At 42.2% G+C, this 18,278-nt stretch overlaps 1 protein-coding gene across 10 annotated transcripts in view; it reads left to right on the forward strand.

The window, feature by feature from the left end:
* The window catches only part of MEIS2 (Meis homeobox 2), a 223,723-nt gene that overhangs the window by 53,027 nt on the left and 152,418 nt on the right, over nucleotides 1-18,278 (forward strand). For all 10 annotated transcript variants that reach the window (XM_044925235.2, XM_006058062.3, XM_006058060.4 and 7 more), the window contains one exon: nucleotides 10,980-11,125. In XM_044925235.2, the coding sequence (XP_044781170.1) occupies nucleotides 10,980-11,125 (146 nt within the window). The remainder of the gene's footprint in view (nucleotides 1-10,979; nucleotides 11,126-18,278) is intronic.

Below are 18,278 nucleotides of genomic sequence, written 5' to 3' on the forward strand. Positions count from 1 at the left end.
GCTTTATATGTGCTTATCAGGTAACTGAGAACAAGTATGTTCTATTATCCTCTGCTACAGAGATTAGGTGATCTGCTGAAATATACGGGAAAAGGAATTTACTTTTCTATTGGATTCAGCCAATATCCTGTAGAGAATTCTGTGGGAGGCTAGGGGAGTAGATATCCTTTATTGAAAAATTTTTAAAAGTTTTCTCTCTATACACAGGACGGATAAAGAACAAGGTCCTACCGCAGAGCACAGGAAACTATATTTCATGTCCTGTGATAAACCATAGCAGAAAGGAATATGAAAAAGAATGTATATACATGTATAACTGAATCATTTTGCTGTACAGCAGAAATTAACACAACCTTGAAAATTGACTATTCTTCGATTAAAAAAATGTCAAATGAAAGTTTATCTCTATATAAATTATGAAGTATATATGTATTTCAATGAGAGTAATCAAGTTAAGTGAAGCATAAATTAGAAATACATATACATTGCAGATGAGAGTAACCAGCTTCAGGAAAGCACAGGCTGAGTTTGGAAGCTTTCGTTCACTTCTGCTATAAAGGATTAGAGGGTTCCAGTCAATAAACAAAGCCATTTTATGGCTCCTGACGGGTAAATTGAGGGGACTGATTTGGTCAAGGACCAGTATGAGGATGTTTCTGTTCAACAGTTAACAGGATTCAACATGATATGGAAAATACAGGCGTGCAAAACTATACTACGACGCTCACGTTGCCAGCTAAAGCCTAAAACACTGCCACATTTACATATGTGTCCATCTGTCTGTTTTTACACTTTATTTTTCCAACCAGTGGGTGAAGTGGTTTTCATCCAAGCTGCAGTCTGAATTTTTTTTTTTTCACCCACCACTTTCCATTCTATCATATAGCTGCATATTTTAAAGTGCATGTTATTTGTCTCTGGACACATATTTACTTGCACAGCCTTGGCTGGATTTTCCTGTCTCTCCTGGAAGGTTAGCTCATCTTCTCTGGCCTGAGCTTTGCAGTGGCCTGCACAGGCCAGGTTGTCTGGGGATCAGAGTCAGGGCACAGTGTGTTGCCTTCTCCAGGTGGCAGAAATTCCCCAGTGCAGGCCTGGGCCAGTGGCGGGGCCCAAGGTCCAGCCCAGCCGAGCCGGTGAGAATGGAAGTGCTTTCCGTCTCTTCAGTGGAGAGCCTGCGCAAATCCTGTGTAAATAGAGGGAGGAGAACAAAGAATGAGCCCCTACAGCTCTGAGCATTTGGAGCCATTTGGGGCTGAATTTGCTAAATGCTGCTTATACCGCCTGAAAAGTTGAAGAGAAAGGAGCATAAAATCCCCTCTTTTTTTCCCTTTCTGCTCATACCCCGGGGGGAGGGTGTTCAGGACCAGGGAAGCCTGAGGTAAGCCGATGAAGAGTTGTTTTTTCAGTGCTCTTTTGAGTGTGAAAAAGGTGGCCTGGGTCACTGTCCTCTCTTTAATGTCGGAAAACCCACACAGTTAGTAAATGTTGCATGTAAACGAAAGCATTTCACCTCTCCTGCTTCCCTCCATGCTAGTGGGCCATGAACTAGTCACTTGAAAAATCACAGAAAAATTTCACTTTAACGTGTCCAGACAGTTAAGCACAGCAGGAGAGTAAAAGAGATCAGTAATTAGCAGGTCTCACTGCTGGCCCCTCACCCCACCTCTCGCCCCTCACCCTCCCCACCTTTCTGGGTCTGTAACTTCTCCCTCCCCCCAACCTCTTCTCCTGTGAATAAAGGTGAATTGCATGGAAAAAAAGCTTTACTTTGAGGACGGTTCTTGGGAAGCAAGTTTTGTAAGGCTGGAGTCTAACACAGAACTGGGCAAAGGCAGCTGCGGCTGCTCCTGCTGCTGCTTCTCCTCCTGCTGCTGCTGCTTTTTTTTTGCATCGTATTGGAAACCCTGATTCAGATTTCTCAGTGGGATGTCCTAAATTAAACTCCTGGAAGGTAGTCCCTGAAAGAAAAATATCTTTTGATTCTTAGTACATTTTAATCCTGTTTTCAGAGTACTATATTAAGAAGGAAAAATCATTAAAAAATGATGACAGAAACCAGGTTCCCAAAGAGCTATGTGTTGCAGTTCCCTGGCTACAGGATACTTCCTTCCCTCCCCCCCCCCCCATTTTATTTTTTTAATTGAAGGATAATTGCTTTACAGATTTGTGATTTTCTGTCGTACATCAACAAGAATCAGCCATAGGTACACCCATGTCCCCTCTTTCCCAAACCTCCCTCTCCCCATCCCACCCTTCTAGATTGTCACAGAGCCCCTGTTTGAGTTCCCTGAGTCATACAGCAAGTTCCCATTGGCAATCTATTATACATATGGTATTGTAAGTTTCCATGTTACTCTATCCATACATCTCACCCTCCACCTCTCCTCCCTCCATGTCCATAGGTCTCTTCTCTGTCTGTTTCTTCATTGTTGCCCTGAAAAAAGATACTTCCTTTTTAACTGTAATGTTCCCAGTCATCTGAGCAGCCTGGGCAAGGGGCAGCCACCCTACCCTTAGGCATTCTCTTCCCCATCGGATTAGGGCAAGAGATGAAGCAACCCTGTTTTTGAAAACAGTATTTGCCAGTGTATCAGACATGTAAGGATCATCTCTGAGGAGGCCATGCACTCCTGAGCAGGAAAACCTGGGCATGACACACCCAGTGCACCAAGAGCAAGGAGAGTAGGGGAGGGAGCCTGAGGCTAGGTGGCTGCTGGAACAGGTTACCAGGGCCAGGGACTCCTTCACAGACACTTTCTTCAAAGCAGGTTACATTCGCACAGGGGCCAAATATTAAGGCTCCTGCTGCCAATTTGTCCATCCCACTAAACATTTGACTGTTTACACTATGTCAGGGCTTGCGAATCAGAAGTGAGTAAGACATGGCCCCTGCCTTGAAGAATCTCATGGTCAAGCAGGACAGACAAGTTAGTAAATAGATAAATTGCAAAACAGAAGCATAAATATAGCAGAAGCAAGAACAAACTGATGAAGAACTCGAAAGCCTAGTATACCAGTTTTGTTAATAGGAACTAGGGAAATCCTTACAAAAGAGGTTCCTTTTTCACTGGATTTTGAAGTTTGAAGAGGAGTTTGCCTGGGCAAAGTAGAATAGAAAAGTTGTTGTTGTTTTTTTTTTTTTAATGAAGAAAAGAGTGTTTTTGGCCAAGGACACAGGCCTACAGGCATGGAATCTTGGAAGATCCCTTGGCTCAGAAATGTCTTAAAAATTAAACAGATACTCCTATTTCAAAATCATATTTAATTTGAACTTTAGGTCCACAGGGACCACTAATAGTCCTGTAGATAGTGGATGTAACTGTAAAAATATGCATTTGTTTGTTTCTTGGTTCATAGTTATTTTTTTTTCTTTTAGATTACTTTTAAATGCGCTGTCAACTGCAATCTCTTTTGCTCATAAATATGAATATATGAGGCCTCACTCTGGGGGTTTATTTCCTGAGAAATGAGGATTAATCCAGAATCTAGCCTCACCGTTCACCTGTTCTTGTTTTGTGGCAGTTAAGGGAGAGGACAGAGGATGTGAGCACAGGCTTTACAGGGCAAGCACCACTCTGCCACTTCCTGACTATGTGACCTCTGACAAGTTACTTAATTCTTCGGAGTCTCAGTTTTCTTATCTGTAAAGTGGCATTGATAATAGTAGCTATTTCATCCATTTGTTGTGAAGATTGAGGATTGTAATATTGCAAGTGTCCAGTGAAAGTTACTTGTGATAATGAGGGTAATGAACGTGATGACGGTATTGGTAAGGAAGAGGAGGAGCCTGTGTTCTAGAGGAAGAGAAATGGTGTAGAAAAGGGACTACCCTATTGAACATTAAATACTAGCATTTAAAATTCTATAAACTTGTATATGTGTATGTACATGTATGTATATATGACTGTAGGCAAAAATATGCAATTAATCTACAAATATATTTGCATACTTATGTATAAATTAGTGAATTCTTTGAAAAAGGTTAATGATATAATTTATATACTTAATGTTTATAATCAGATATATAAATATCTATAAATTCATGACTGTACCCAGTTTCTGGAAGTAGTTTGGAAGATACATGTTTGTATATGTGTGTGTGTGTGTGTGTGTGTGTCTGAAATTAGTGAATTTGCCCAAAATAAAAATGATAATAACTCTAGTGAATTTCTATTTATCAAAAAAGAGGAGGAAAAAAAAAAGCTATGTTCTATCAGGTGAGATATCATTCTTTTTTACAGCATGTATTTTATATGAATATATTTGACTATTAAAATTGGTCCAAAACTGGGAGAAGTAAGGATTAAACAGTGTGCCACGAACTTAAAAGTACAAATGCTATTGACCAAAATCTGTATTTATTTGTACTACTATTTCTCTGAATATATGATATTGAGAGGTCAGTTTCTGATTGTTAGTTGACAGGCTGCTAGATGTTATAGAAGCCTTATTTTTTCTTTAAGAGAGTGACTTTGAGGCAAGTGAATATATCACTTTAGTTACAGCTCTGTGAGGCAGTTCTTGGTGCTGCACAGTTAGGACATCACAGCCCATGAGATCCTGGCTGTATGGACAGTAGATGCTCAAATATTTGTAGCATCTCTGGGCTCTGAAGATCAGACTGGTACTGTCCATATAAAGGCCTCCACATGGACCACAATAAACCTGTTATAAAAATCCTGAGTCTCAAAGAACCCTTGCTGTACTGAATATATATAAAGCCCTTATAGGCACTGGTTTACTTGCAGGGAGAAAAGTTTGCACATTTCTGTTTGAACCTGGACCAGCCTGGACCAATTCTAGCTCAATTCCTACCCCTGGGCCCTAGATCTAATCTCTCCTCTGCACTTTAGACCTTTACCTGTAGGATAAAGCCTGGTTTGATAACAGAGTTCAAATGAGGTAATGCTTCGAAAAGTGAAAGGTAGCTTACAATATGTGAGAATACTGGTGGTAGTACCACTGGACTTGGAGTTACCTGGACTCTGGTTAGTCATCGATCATATGTAGCCATGGAATCATAGGGGAGAATTTAACCTCTTGGCCTCAGTTTCTTCACTGGTAAATGTCTGGTAATTTTTCAAGGGAGATGGAGAGATGGACTAGGAAGAAAACGATGGACTAGGACCCTCTTGGTTGTTGTTGGTGGTAATGGTTTAGTCGCTAAGTCATGTCCGACTCTTTGTGACCCTCTCCTCCATAGCCAACCAGGCTCCCCTGTCCATGGGATTTCCCAAGCAAGAGTACTGAAGTGGGTTGCCATTTCCTTCTCCAGTTCTCTTGGTGGTTGCACTATATTTCTGACAGGGCAAGAAGGCCACATCCTGGACTCAGGATGCCACAGCATCATGGTTTGTATCGTTTCTTTATTTCAAGCCAAGCAGTCGTTGTCTAGAATATAGACACATTTTTAGCGAAATGGAGTATGACAGTCTGCCAATAAAAGGAAGTGCTGTCCTTTTGCCTGGGTAGTTGATATGGCCAAGAATTGTGTGAATTGGGAATTTCTGCTTTAGAATCATCTGAGGATCTTCTCACCATGTCCCCATGCCTTTCCTGATTCATTGGCTACACAGCTACAGATACGGATTTTGCCCACACCTGGATACCCATGGTACCCCAGGCTTGACTTCCTTGTAACTAGACTCCCTTAGTGTTACTCTGTTAAATAAGTGTAGACCGGGGCTGCTTTCCCAGGTATTGCCCTGCCCTGAGCATAGTGTGCTCAGCTTTGGAAAGGATGTGTGACCCCCTCCATTTACGGATGTAAATCCAGCCCCACAGATCCTCTCAAAATACCTCAGAGTCTGAAAACAGGAGGAGGACCTGGAGTTTAGATTCAGGCCTGCAGACAACTACCACCAGGGGTAGCAGGCTATAGAGTTCTTCTCTGTGCCCCCCAGTGGTGCTTCTCAGGCTTGAGCATCATCAGAATCACCCAGGGTACTTAGTAACCCTCAGATTTTGAGGCCCCATCCCTGGAGATTTGGATACAGTGGGTCTGAGATGGGTCCAAGAATTTACATTTCTTGCAATTTCTTTGCCAGTGCTAACGGGTGCTGGTCTGTATTTTGAGAGCCGGTGTTCTACAGCGTCTTTCTGTTTAACCTTTGCCACCAGAAGATAGGGTGGGACCTCCTTGTGTTGACCAGTACCTGTGATGGAGATCACCAGGGCTTTGCCACAGTGAATAAGGCCCAGGTCAGGTTGTAGCTGGGGCCTCCCCAGTGGCTCAGTGGTAAAAATACTCCACCTGCAGTGCAAGAGACTCAAGAATCTCCTGGAGATTCCCCTGTCAGAGGAAATGGCAATCCATTCCAGTATTCTTGCTGAGAAAATCCCATGGACAGAGCAGCTGGATGGTCAAGAACCTACAGGTTGTAGTTGTTTGCTGTGACCACTAACCCTGTTTATGGCAGTAGCATAGAATTTTAACCATGTACCTGCTCCTGAGGTTTCATCTTAACTCAAATTAGAAGGTAATCTAGTTCTGCTGCTGCTACTGCTGCTAAGTCGCTTCAGTCGTGTCCGACTCTGTGTGACCCCATCCCTGGAATTCTCCAGGCAAGAACACTGGAGTGGGTTGCCATTTCCTTCTCCAATGCATGGAAGTGAAAAGTGAAAGGGAAGTCGTTCAGCCGTGTCTGACTCTTTGTGACCCCATGGACTGCAGCCTACCAGGCTCCTCCGTCCATGGGATTTTCCAGGCAAGAGTACTGGAGTGGGCTGCCATCTAGTTTGGAGGCTTCTAAAAGCCAGTTGAAGAATCTGTGCTAGGCTGATTGCATAACCAAACCCAAGGAACTTGTTAAGAATACAAATTCCTTGTCTCTGCCTCAGGATATTTTGATTTAGTAAGTCTGGGATAAGGCCTGAGGACCCATGTTTTTAACAATCTCCCTTGATAATTTAGTCCACTTCAAAGGTATCTATCCACAGGCTTGAGTATTTCTTTCCATGGTCACATGCAGTGCATTCAGAAGCATGCAGCTATTTTGAGTATCTTTGCCCCAAACTTAGATTATGCCTTTAGTCAAGGGATTAGCAACCTTTTAAAGGAAGCACGCCCAGTAGTCTTTAGTTTTTTCCCATCAGAGGTGGCAGCGCTGGTGGAATGGCCTTGGGTCAGCCCTTCGAAAAGGCTCTAATGGGGATTGAGTTCTTCAAAGAAGCGTTGTTCCTGGTGTGTTTGGAAGTGACTGCATGCGTTTGGGCAGGCTTTCCAGGTGGCTCAGTGGTGAAAAATCTGCCTGCCAGTGCAGAAGACACAGGTTCAATCCCTGGGCTAGGAAGATGCCCTGGAGATAGAACCCACTCCACTATTCTCCACTCTGGAGAATCCCATGGACAGAGGAACGTGGTGGGCTACAGTCCATAGGGTCACAAAGAGTCAGACAGAACTGAGCGACTGAGCATGCATGCAAACATATGCACTCAGGCAGTCCACTCAGCGCCTTCAGTACCATGAAGAGTATAGTCATCCAGTTTGCGATTATCAAAGACAGAGGAGGATCCTTGAATAAACTCATTAAGAAGTTCAGCCCTTCACTCACACGGCAGACAATCACTGGGGTGTCTGCTCTGGCTCAGACCTGGAGGTGTGCTCTCAGGATAAAATGATAAACAAGACACAGTCCTACCCCTGCCAAGGACTCCACACTCTTGAACCCTAACTTCAGATGCCGAGACATATGCTGTTACCTTCTCTACCTCCTTTGACACGTGCATCTGTGCCCGTATACCCACCCTTTTCGGCACAGAAACTCATTTGGCATCTATGTCAAGGATTGCCAATTATCCCAATACACATACAGCCCTAAAACAAGGATGCAGTATGCATTTTAAGGGTTTCTTTAGTATCATTTGCACGATTTTGTTTTAGGGTGCAGATCACATGGTTGCCTTTTAAAAGAAAAATAGCTGTTGTTAGTCCTCTGTGCTGGAGTTGGTTCACAGGCCATTGGAAAAACAAATTTATTGTGTGTTTGGAAAAGGAAATTCCCATCTTTATAGAGGTATAAACAATAATAGTAATTTAAAAAAATCTAATGTCTAGTATCTGGTTATTATAAAAATAGACTCATTTTTCTCTATAATTATTTGTTACAGTGGATTCAAATTCAAATATTTAACAACATTTGTATAAAATGGACTGCTTTATATTAAAATGCATGTAATGCTCCTGTCTTCTCCAGTTTAAGTCAGTCATCAAAGGATGCTCAATCCAGCTATATTTTTTTCTTGAGCTAAATGTAGTGAATCATATAATTTGAAGGTGTTAGAAACTCTCTCTGCTTTTTAGCAAGAGAAAATACTCCATGGAAATACTGTCTCTCATTTTTTAAGGTCATTGATTGGGTTAAAAAAGGCAAGTGTCTTTTTTTTGTTGAACTTACTTTAATTAAAGCCATTAACCTTTTAAAATAAGTATATCCAAAAAATCTATCAAAAAAAGCTAAAATGAGATTTTAACAAAATCCTGACAATTTCAGCTTAAACATATACACAGAAACCATATGTGCTTAGGAAGAAATATATACACACAGGCATTGTTTACAGTGTGTGTTTTTATATTTGGAAGACATTGAAGGAAGAGCCATTCCATACATACATTATCCGAAATGTACATCCAGATAGCCCGCATAGATTTTTCCATCCAGAGACAAAGATATCTTTTTCCGTGGTAGGTCGACAGACAGACTGACTGACTTCAAACTTGCACTTGCAGTGTGGATTTTTTTTTCCTCATCTCCGGGTACTGCTTTTCAAAATCGCCTCAGGCTACAGAACGGTACCTCAGATCCCCAAGGCCCACTGCCTGGCTCCTAATAGCCACTCTCCATCTGTGTCACATGAACAGCTGATGAGATCGCTCCAGTGTCTGTATTTTGGAGAGCACATCCACCCAGGTTAAAATGCTAGGGTTGCCAAGGAGCAGTCAGAAGCCATTAGTGTGGGTGAGAATTTGCCTTGCAGCAGTTCCTTGGCATGGTGGAAAGTGTGTACGCGTGTCTCTGCTCGAGCTTGTGTGTGTGTGTGTGTGTGTGTGTGTGTGTGTGGAGTGTGTGTGTGTCCTTGTGCAAGTGACCCCCTGGTGTACATGAGTGTGCAGGGAGGGTAGACAGATGAAGACTAGATTCTATCCAGCCAGGATTCATAAGTCAAATGCCTTTTGTTTCCCTGTACTCCTGATTAGTTCTTTGACTATTTGGGGTCCTTTCGATTCACTCTTTTTTTTTTTTTTTTTTTTTTTTTTTTTATCATAACAGACGGCAAAGAAAAAGAGAACAGCAACTTCGGGGTCATGCTCTAGTGTTTGGGCAGATGGAAGGGATCTGCTTTGCCTTGGGGCAGGGTGGTTGTAATGAAGTGGCCTGTCAGTCTGTAAATAGTGAGGGTCATCTCTTCCATGTGATGGAGGGTATCACATTGCAGTGAAAATGGAAATGTCAATAAAATTAATCTGCCAGCTCTTTGCTGTGGCTTTTCTGCTTCTCTGGTCAAAGAAGGTTGAGGGTTTTTGCGGCGAGAAGGGAAAAGAACAGGTATAGGGAAGCCCACAGAGCAGACAGTCGGGACAGGTTAGGAGGCAAGGGGCCCATGGCAGGATGTCCCCAGTGTGGCCCAGTCCAGGAGGAGGGAGCTGACCTGGGAAGGAGCTGGTGGATCTATAGCATTCCCAGGGAAGCTGCGGAGCGTCTAGCTCAGGCTACATTGAGCACAGAGTTTATTGTTTTAGGCTTTCTTGGACAAGGTTTTTACTTAGCATGGGATTTATGGCATTTACTGCTAATGAATGTCTATTCTTAAATTACAAAAACCCCCATCTCAGCGCAATTCCCAGATGTTCTTCCAGGACCCTGGCTTCTTAAACACCAGCAGGGAGCATAAACTCTCCACTTCTCTGTTTTCCTCTTTCGTGTGGCTCCAGGCTAATGATGTGCAAGGAAAACACAGCCATCTATAAAGCCCCAGTGCTGTCCCCGTATTCTTCATTTATTTTGCATTTGATTATGCCACAAGTCGGATCTTGTTTCTTTCCTTTTTTTAAAGTTATTAGTTCAAATATTAATGTAGGGATATGGCATATATTGCTCCTCTTGATTGATGCCTTCCCAAAAACAGGAAGACGTGCTCGTATGAATTTTAAGAAAGTAGGGGTCCTGCAATGCCTTGCCAGAAGAGTTTTTCAGATACATAATTTAGATGCCCTCCAGGCAGGCTTTCAAGGCATTTTTGCCGGAGGGCAAGAAAAAATAACTATGACTGTTAAAAGTAAATGATTTTTGCTAATGCACAATTAATGCCAGAGAAAAGCACAGAAGAGAAAGATGTTGATAGAAACTTCTGATTAAGTGAGCACCCTACCTTGATGTGCATCCTTTTTGTTTTTTAATGATAATGATCAGTGGTGCAGAGAGCTAAAAGTTTCCATGTCACGCGGGTGCTGAGTCCAGGGTCATCTGAGGAGTATGTGAGTGTGCGTGCTTGGGAGGTGACAGTTCCAGGAGGGGCTGAGCAGGCAGTGTGTTATGTGCAATGAACAGTGACACAGTTACTGTCACCTATGCAGGCAGCCTAGAATATATAGACTACAGAACATTTAACTTGATTACCCTACAGTATGTGTTCACTCTGGGCATGGGGATGCATTTTCACCGAATGGGTTTTCTGATGGCGGTTTTCCCACATTGGATTCCATAATTGACGAAGAGCTACTGCACTGTGTCAAGAGCACAATTATAATTGAATTAATGATATGGGAGAGTGTGAGACACACAAAATTAACATTTGAAGAGGCCTGGTTTAATTTTGTCTTTTACATATTTGTGTCTCCAATTATACTTTAATGAAAGAGAATATACCCGCTTAATGGATTTCTTTCAACAAGCTTAGCTGAGCTCATCATTAGCTGCTCATTGTTGTTGGCACCCTTTCTGTGTTTTCTCTAATGTATTTTCATTTCTTTCTACTAGGGGATGGTTTAGACAACAGTGTAGCTTCACCTGGCACAGGTGACGATGATGATCCAGACAAGGACAAAAAACGTCAGAAGAAAAGAGGCATTTTCCCCAAAGTAGCAACAAATATCATGAGAGCATGGCTCTTCCAGCATCTCACAGTAAGTCAAGATGAAAGAGAAAAATAAGTTTTGTTGTTTTGCCTTCTCCTAGCATATTAGATGGGCTCATACAGATTTTTTTTTTTAAATAAGGTGCCTATTTTTCCTTTCTTGAAATCTGATGGCTAACAGGGCAGTTGAGGTTTTTACTGATTCTCACCACCCAAAGAGCACCCTGTAGAAAGGAGGAGTTTTTATTTCCACAGGTCAGGAATGGACCCTATTCAAAATGATTTAGGGCTCTAAAAAGTCTGTATAAGTAAATGTGTTGTTTATGCAAAAAGGTTTGAGAGCAACTTCAGATAATACAACTACTACCAAGGGAAATGTCTGTGAGAAGCTCATGAATCCATAAAATGTTGCCGATTACACTCTTAACGAAAGCCATCTTCTTAGGAGGCAAAAAAAAAGCACCTTGCCACATGTATGTCCAAGTGCCTGGTATCAGGGGCAGCTCTGATCGCTGAAGCAGCTTGCAGCATGTCACGTGTTTATATGACAACCACAGAAGGGTTATAGGTGCTATAATGCCTTTGTTTCTAAGGTAGAGATCAAAGATTCTTTTTTAGCGGTTCAAGTCCATTATCTTATAAGCCGATCCTGTTCACTTATGGGGAAAGATCAACAATGTGCAGCATTTTCCAAGTAACAGTTTATCTTTCTGTTTGCAATCAGTTTTATGTGTCATTATATATATATGTATACCATTAACTGAGACCCTTAAGACCAAAAAATTACAGTATATTTTTGCAGAGGAACTATGTGCTTGCATTTTACTCTTCGTTTGAAACTTCTGGGAAAATAGTAAAGATGTCAGAGGCTGTTTCTTGCTATAAGATTGTTTTCAGGCCATTCTGTTTAGGCTGCAGCTTAAAAATAGAGGAGCACATTGAAAGCTGAAGGTCTTTGATTATCCAACTTGTGGGTTGCCATGCTGAATGACATTAGTTACAGTGTCATGAGTCCAGGACAAGGTTCCACGTTTATTTATGGCGGTGGCTGCTGAGCGACTCTTCCAGCAGGGCTCCAAAGGGCGAGGGGTGGGGCGCAGCGGGGAAGGCAACACGATAGATTCACATTCCTAAATCGGCCATTTTGATGTAAGGACATTAGTAGCAAACTAAGGTGTATCGATCTGGCCGGTGGTGTCAGGATTAGCTGGGAGTACCAACGAGGCTGCCGTGGCAGTGGTTATTCTTGCCTCGCAGCTATGGCCATTTCAAAGGTCAGGCCCCTGCACTGGCTGGGCTCAGAGGAATTAGACCGAACATGCCGTCTCTGGGCTGATTACTTAACCAAAGACAAAATAATGAGTCCTAAGCAAATACTGACTAATTGAAAGGGCTGTAAATCCATTACATATTGGTCAGGGATAATCAGGAGTATTTAATCACTTTTATCTATTCAAGAGCACTGAAGCTGCAACAGCAAAGCCCTGAACCTTGCCATGTGGTTATTATTCTCATCATTATCAAAATTACTTCACAGCTGTTCTTTGCTACATCACCTCAGCTGGAGATTTACTAACCTGTAAAATGTTTTTAATTTGGAAGTCGAATGAGTGCGAGGGGAGGGGTTTCTCATTTTTAACTGAAGGTTTGTTTGGTTAGAGTAGCAAGTAAGAAAGGCAGGGTGGGGCGAGTAGATGGCAGGCAACTGCCTTCTCCCACCAGCTCACCTGTTTGATTTCCTCCCTCTGTCTCTCTGTGTGCTCAGCATTCCTTGGTTGAAAGTAAAGAGTTCAGCAATTACTTTTCAAGCAAACATCCCCATGTATTTTCAGCCCCTCAGTCAAAAAAACCCAACATTATAGAACAGCAGAATCTTAGAAAATGCAGGTGCTTTGTTTACAAACCAGGAAGCTCAGATCCACAAAGGAAAGAGATGGGCTCAAGGTCCAGCTGTGATCAGGACCCAAGCCTTCCTTGACCCCAGCTCAGTGCCCTTTCTACACATTATGATGACTTTGCTAGAATCATGATCACCATGAACAGTTGCATATCAACCTTACAACCTCTGCCATCAAAATGCTCAGTGTCAAAGGGAGGAAATAGGAGAAGCAAAGTGCTGTTTGCTTTACTTATTTTTAAAAGTTGCCTGCTCCCGCAACCCTTCCAAATAGAGAAGACTTACTCTACACTTCTCTCTTAAAGCCAACTCTTTCCTTCAGCACCCGGGTCTGTGCCTTGAATCTTCTTCCAAGCATCCCGAGCTTCCTCTTGCTTGGCCAGTTGGTGTCTTACCTCCCACCTCCCTGTCATCCTGGGTTAAACCCACTGTGCACTCTGACTGCAGGCGAGGAATTGTGCAGACCCATTGATCCCTGGGTGCTCCTTGTGGCTGTACTATTCACTCAGTACTATGTACTGGGTACCTTCTCCCTACCCCGAGGGTGCTTTCATCTAGATAAATATGCACGAGGCTTTGTGCAGAATTCTCTGTCCAGCTGAAAAATTTAATTAATGCCTGTCCTTATAGTGGGGAGAGAAGACTCAAAGAACCTGAGCCGGAGAGTTGGGAAACTGACATTTTGAGTTCAGCTTTCTGGAGTTCTGGATGAACTTCAGTTAAGTCCATTAAGTTCTCTGGACCTGCCATTTCTCCATTTTTCAAACAGATCTGCATGTTGCAGTCTGCTTTCCCGCGCTCGTGTGTTGGTTACATTCAGAGCTGTCAGAGCATGGCTCTGCCCCAGGTTCCCTGGTCATCCTCTCCTCTCAGTACCCCGCTTCCTTTTTATTTTCCATTAAGGGCTTTCTTTTTCTCCTCCCCACAACCTTCTTTTACACCATGCCCCTTTATTACTTTCTCCACCGGCTTTGTCTGTCCATCTCTCTCTCTGCTCTTCTCCCCAGCCTTTCCTGCACCTCCCTTGTATGTAAGGAAATTCTCCTCAGCTTTCCCTTTGACAACATCTTCCCTCTTTATCCCAGCATCACCCCAGCTGCAGAGAAGAGGTTCAGTAACTTTGATGAGGATGGTTCCGTAAAACTTTTACTTTCCAATCTTTAATGAGCTGAAAGATTTACTCAGCTATAATTCTGAGCGCAGAAACCAAGAATAGAGCCCCCTAACTAGCGACATGTTAATTTAGACCCCTTTTCTTATGCACTAACAGGCATGAGGAAGTCCTTGGAAATAGAGATGCCCCACTATATTTTTCTGTCATTTAATTAATTTCAACTTTCAAAGTGAAATGTTGGCTCTAGCTCACTGAAAATAGATGTAGTCTAAATTATTATTTCATGTAAATTTCTTTACAAGTGCATGATTCAATGTGCATTCCTTCATTATTAGTCTCTTTAACATTATTTCAAACTGGTTTGTTCCCCTTTGTGCAGTATGACCTACTCTTGTATTACAATAATCCCCGATGTACCCTTTTTTCTTTCTTTTTTAAAAAAGAAGCTAATTGAATTATCTCATTATTTTAATTTGTTAAGCAAATGTATTTTGGATCTCAGGATGTGTTCTTAAAGAAGGGGGTTGCTGAGGCTTTGCCCCCTGAATGGGCCATTGGCCCATTTTGACATTCATGCATTCATTAACTAGCAGAACATAAAAGAACTCTGGTTGTATTTTTTTTTTTCCAAACACCCAACCAGCATGGAGCAACTTTTCCCAATAAGCCACAGGGGTCTCTCTACATATGTTCTCAACTGCAAGCTATTGTCACCTATTCTGAATACCTCAAAAGGCCCAGAGAAAAAAGAACCCCACCTCAACAAAGGCCAACTGTAGCAATTGTTAAGTCTTAGTCTCAATATGACAAAAATCATTAACCTTCAGTTTTCTTGGAAGAACAAGTTCCACTACAACTGTAACAGTTAAAACACTCTCTCAAATTCCTGTGCACCGCCAGCTTCAGGGGAGGAGGTAATAAACTCACAGCTAATCGATGATATTGAGGACAATATTTAAACTAAATCCAAGGTGGCCATAATAAACCAAACTCTTTGATGAACTGAGGAATTTCCATATTGAGTTAAGCACTTTAAACTTGCTTAGTCTGAAGCTAAATAATTAGTTTCTAGTTTCTAACTACCAATTTCCAGAATCTCCTTTAAACATCACAATGATTTTAAGGAAATAAATCCACATATTTAAAACCTCACAGTAATTTTAAGGAAATAAATCCAAGTAAATACTTTTTAGAAATTCAACCAGCGAAATGTGTTGTATGTTACTCTTACCCCGCTCTTTTATTGGTGGACGGCTCTGCCTGGCTTCTCAGACTAAGAAATCTAGTGAAGATGGAGGAAAGAATCTGTTGGAATGTATGTGCTTTTCCTGGAAAGTACCCAATGGCAAAAAATCGTAGGGAAATCCTAGGGAAGTGTATTCTTTTCCCTAACACATGGAGATTATGATATCATAAAAGTAAGCCTGCCATTACAACTGTTTTTATTTGACTTCAAAGATAGTTAAAGAAAGAAACAGCAAGAAACAATACCCGGGCTGACGGTTTATTCTTAACCATGAAAAACTCCTCCACGCCAAGAAGCCCTTAGTGTACTCAATGAGGCTCTCAGGCACCTCCACTTGCCACCTTCAAGAGCTCCCCTGGTTGTGCTGCAAAGAATATATTTGATCATGGAATGAAAACAGGAAGTGCTCACACACAAAGACACCACTTGCTCATACCCGTTTCTGACTACAGTTTTTCTTATTTGAAAACATAGGGATATAAAGCTCACCCTTAGCGGATGTGGGACTTTTTTCAAAGCTATGTGTACAGATTCAGAAGCAAATTTATTTCAAAGTGATACAATATCCTGCAGCCTCCTGGAAACTGCAGGTTCTAAAAACTCTGCCCTTTGTTCATGGCAAAATGCTTAGCCTCTTGCCATATCTCTGCTGGTAAAGGAAGCGGAATGAAGCCTGTCTCTCAGGTGTTTGCTGGTTTCACTCCTTGCCTATTAGAGTTTGTTTCATGGGATTTTGTGAAGGTCTGTTTTGAGTAATGAAAATGTGATTTAAAGTATATTGTTTCACAGAGACAGTGAACTCAAATTATGAATAAATACAGTTCCATGTTACATAGAGAAAGATATCTCTTCTCTAGTGAATTCAAGGCCAGTCATCTCAACAAGTCAATCCAGTCATCTCAAATTTTTTATTGTATGTGTATATACGCACACACACACACACACAGAAGAGAGAATGAGAGAAAGAGGAAGGCAAGTCTAGACTATTTTGCCCTTTAACTGTTTCTCTTCATCTTACATAGATCCAGATAGTTTCTTTTCTCAAGGAGGTGATACAGTGTCAAGGTTAAGGGCACAGGGTCTGAAATCTGCAGCACAGTAGATTTTTGATCTTGAGCACTGAGGTCTCTGGACTTCACTTTCCATATCTATAGAATGGGGATAATTTTAGAACCAATTCAGTAGGGTTGTTGCAGGCATTAAATGAGACAATGTAAAGTTTTCAGCTCCGTGCCTGGGTATATAATGGAAAGCAATAGGTATATAATGGAAAGCAACTATAATTTCATCTTTTAATTTGGTTGAATAGCTACCAGGAGACTTTGACCAGTAGAACTGGGCAACCAAAATGATCACATACCTTCCTGGGACTCTGTGAGATGGAGAGACTGACTTTGCCAAACAAGTCAGCAGGAGATAACATAGTCTAATTTCTGCCTTCTAGAGTCATGTAAATGTCAGATGGGGCTTCCCAGGTTGTGCTAGTGGTAAAGAAACCGCCAGTCAATGCAAGAGATGCAGGTTCAATCCCTGGGTCAGGAAGATCCCCCAGAGGAGGGTATGTCAACCCTTTTCAGTATTCTTGCCTAGAGAATCTTATGAACAGAGGCACCTCATGGGTTTACAGTACAAGGGTTGCAAAAGAGTCAGAAATGACTGAAGTGACTTAGCACACAGGCACGCAAACATCAGATGGCTCTTCAGTGATTCTAGGTGCTGTCATCAGAGAGTCTAGGTGCCCACGGAAAGCCAGAGCATCCTGGTGAGTCTTCCAGGATGGAGTGGGAGGTAGAGAAGAAAATGGCTGTGGAGTAGTTCATAATGCCTCCGTCAGGGCCTCCTTTTTGTAGAGAACCTCCCCTTCCCATGAGGGTCCCAGTACATGAACAGAATCTAGTCTCTGCTTCCTTGGAGCATTCAAGTCTAGGCTGTCTGAGAGACAGCACAGTGTGGGTTTGTAAAAAGGGTCGCTGGATATGAAATTTTAGGCTTAGGTTTCTGCTCTGTGATCTTGGGTGAGGGATTCAACCCTTGAACCTATTTCCAAACCTATGAAATGAAGAGTAGACATGTGCTCTTCTTAGGTGTTTGGGGGGCTGTGAGGCTCAGATGATGTGGCCAGTTTGTAAACTGTAATGTGTGGCACAGACGTCAGGTGCTTTGGCTTCTGGTTGTGTGCTTGGGACTCCTGCAGCTCAAGGTCTCTGGTACCTCATGAAATCACCCCGGGTGGTAGATGTGGTGTTGCCTTCCTCTCCACCCCAGTTTCTCCACTTGTCCATTTCCACAAGCGTATCCATGGAGACACTGTGATAATGTCCATCATTAGACGTCTTTTTAAGGGCCTCGAATGGTTAATTGAATCAGTATTTCAGGGACATTAGCTATTTCTACTTGGAAATTAGTGCCCTCATGATTCTGAGATCCATCTACTTTAATACTAATTGCTATTGGCTAACGTAATACCAAATAGAAAATGTTGGCCTTACTTACACAGTGAAAGATGGCCTTTCTCGTGTTCAGGGATACAGATGTGCACAGGATATGAGTGAGGCTCATGGGCTGAGACATGCCTGTGAGGAGACGCCTGTGCAGAACACACAGCTGAAAAACACCAGCAGAAAGAGCCTCCCACAAACATGCAGCCGAGGGAGGCCGCCCATGGCCTCAGCCTTTGCATTGTTTTCCTGCTTGCCGGGAGAAAACATCTGTGAATTATTTGAATGGAACCTTATACTGGAGATCGTCTGAATTGGTGTCATCTCTGTTTAATTTCAGGAAATGATGTCACAATGCATTAAATAACAATACTGGGTGATTTATTTTCCCGTGGACATGCTGTCCTAAGCATTCCTCTTCTCTTGCAATGTTTCCAATTAACTGTAAGCTTGAGTGTTCTTCCTATTTCATAATGATTTTGAGGGGTGGGGGGTGGGAGATTGGGG

The sequence above is a fragment of the Bubalus bubalis genome, chromosome 11 (genome assembly GCF_019923935.1).
Source record: "Bubalus bubalis isolate 160015118507 breed Murrah chromosome 11, NDDB_SH_1, whole genome shotgun sequence".
Lineage (NCBI taxonomy): Eukaryota > Metazoa > Chordata > Mammalia > Artiodactyla > Bovidae > Bubalus > Bubalus bubalis.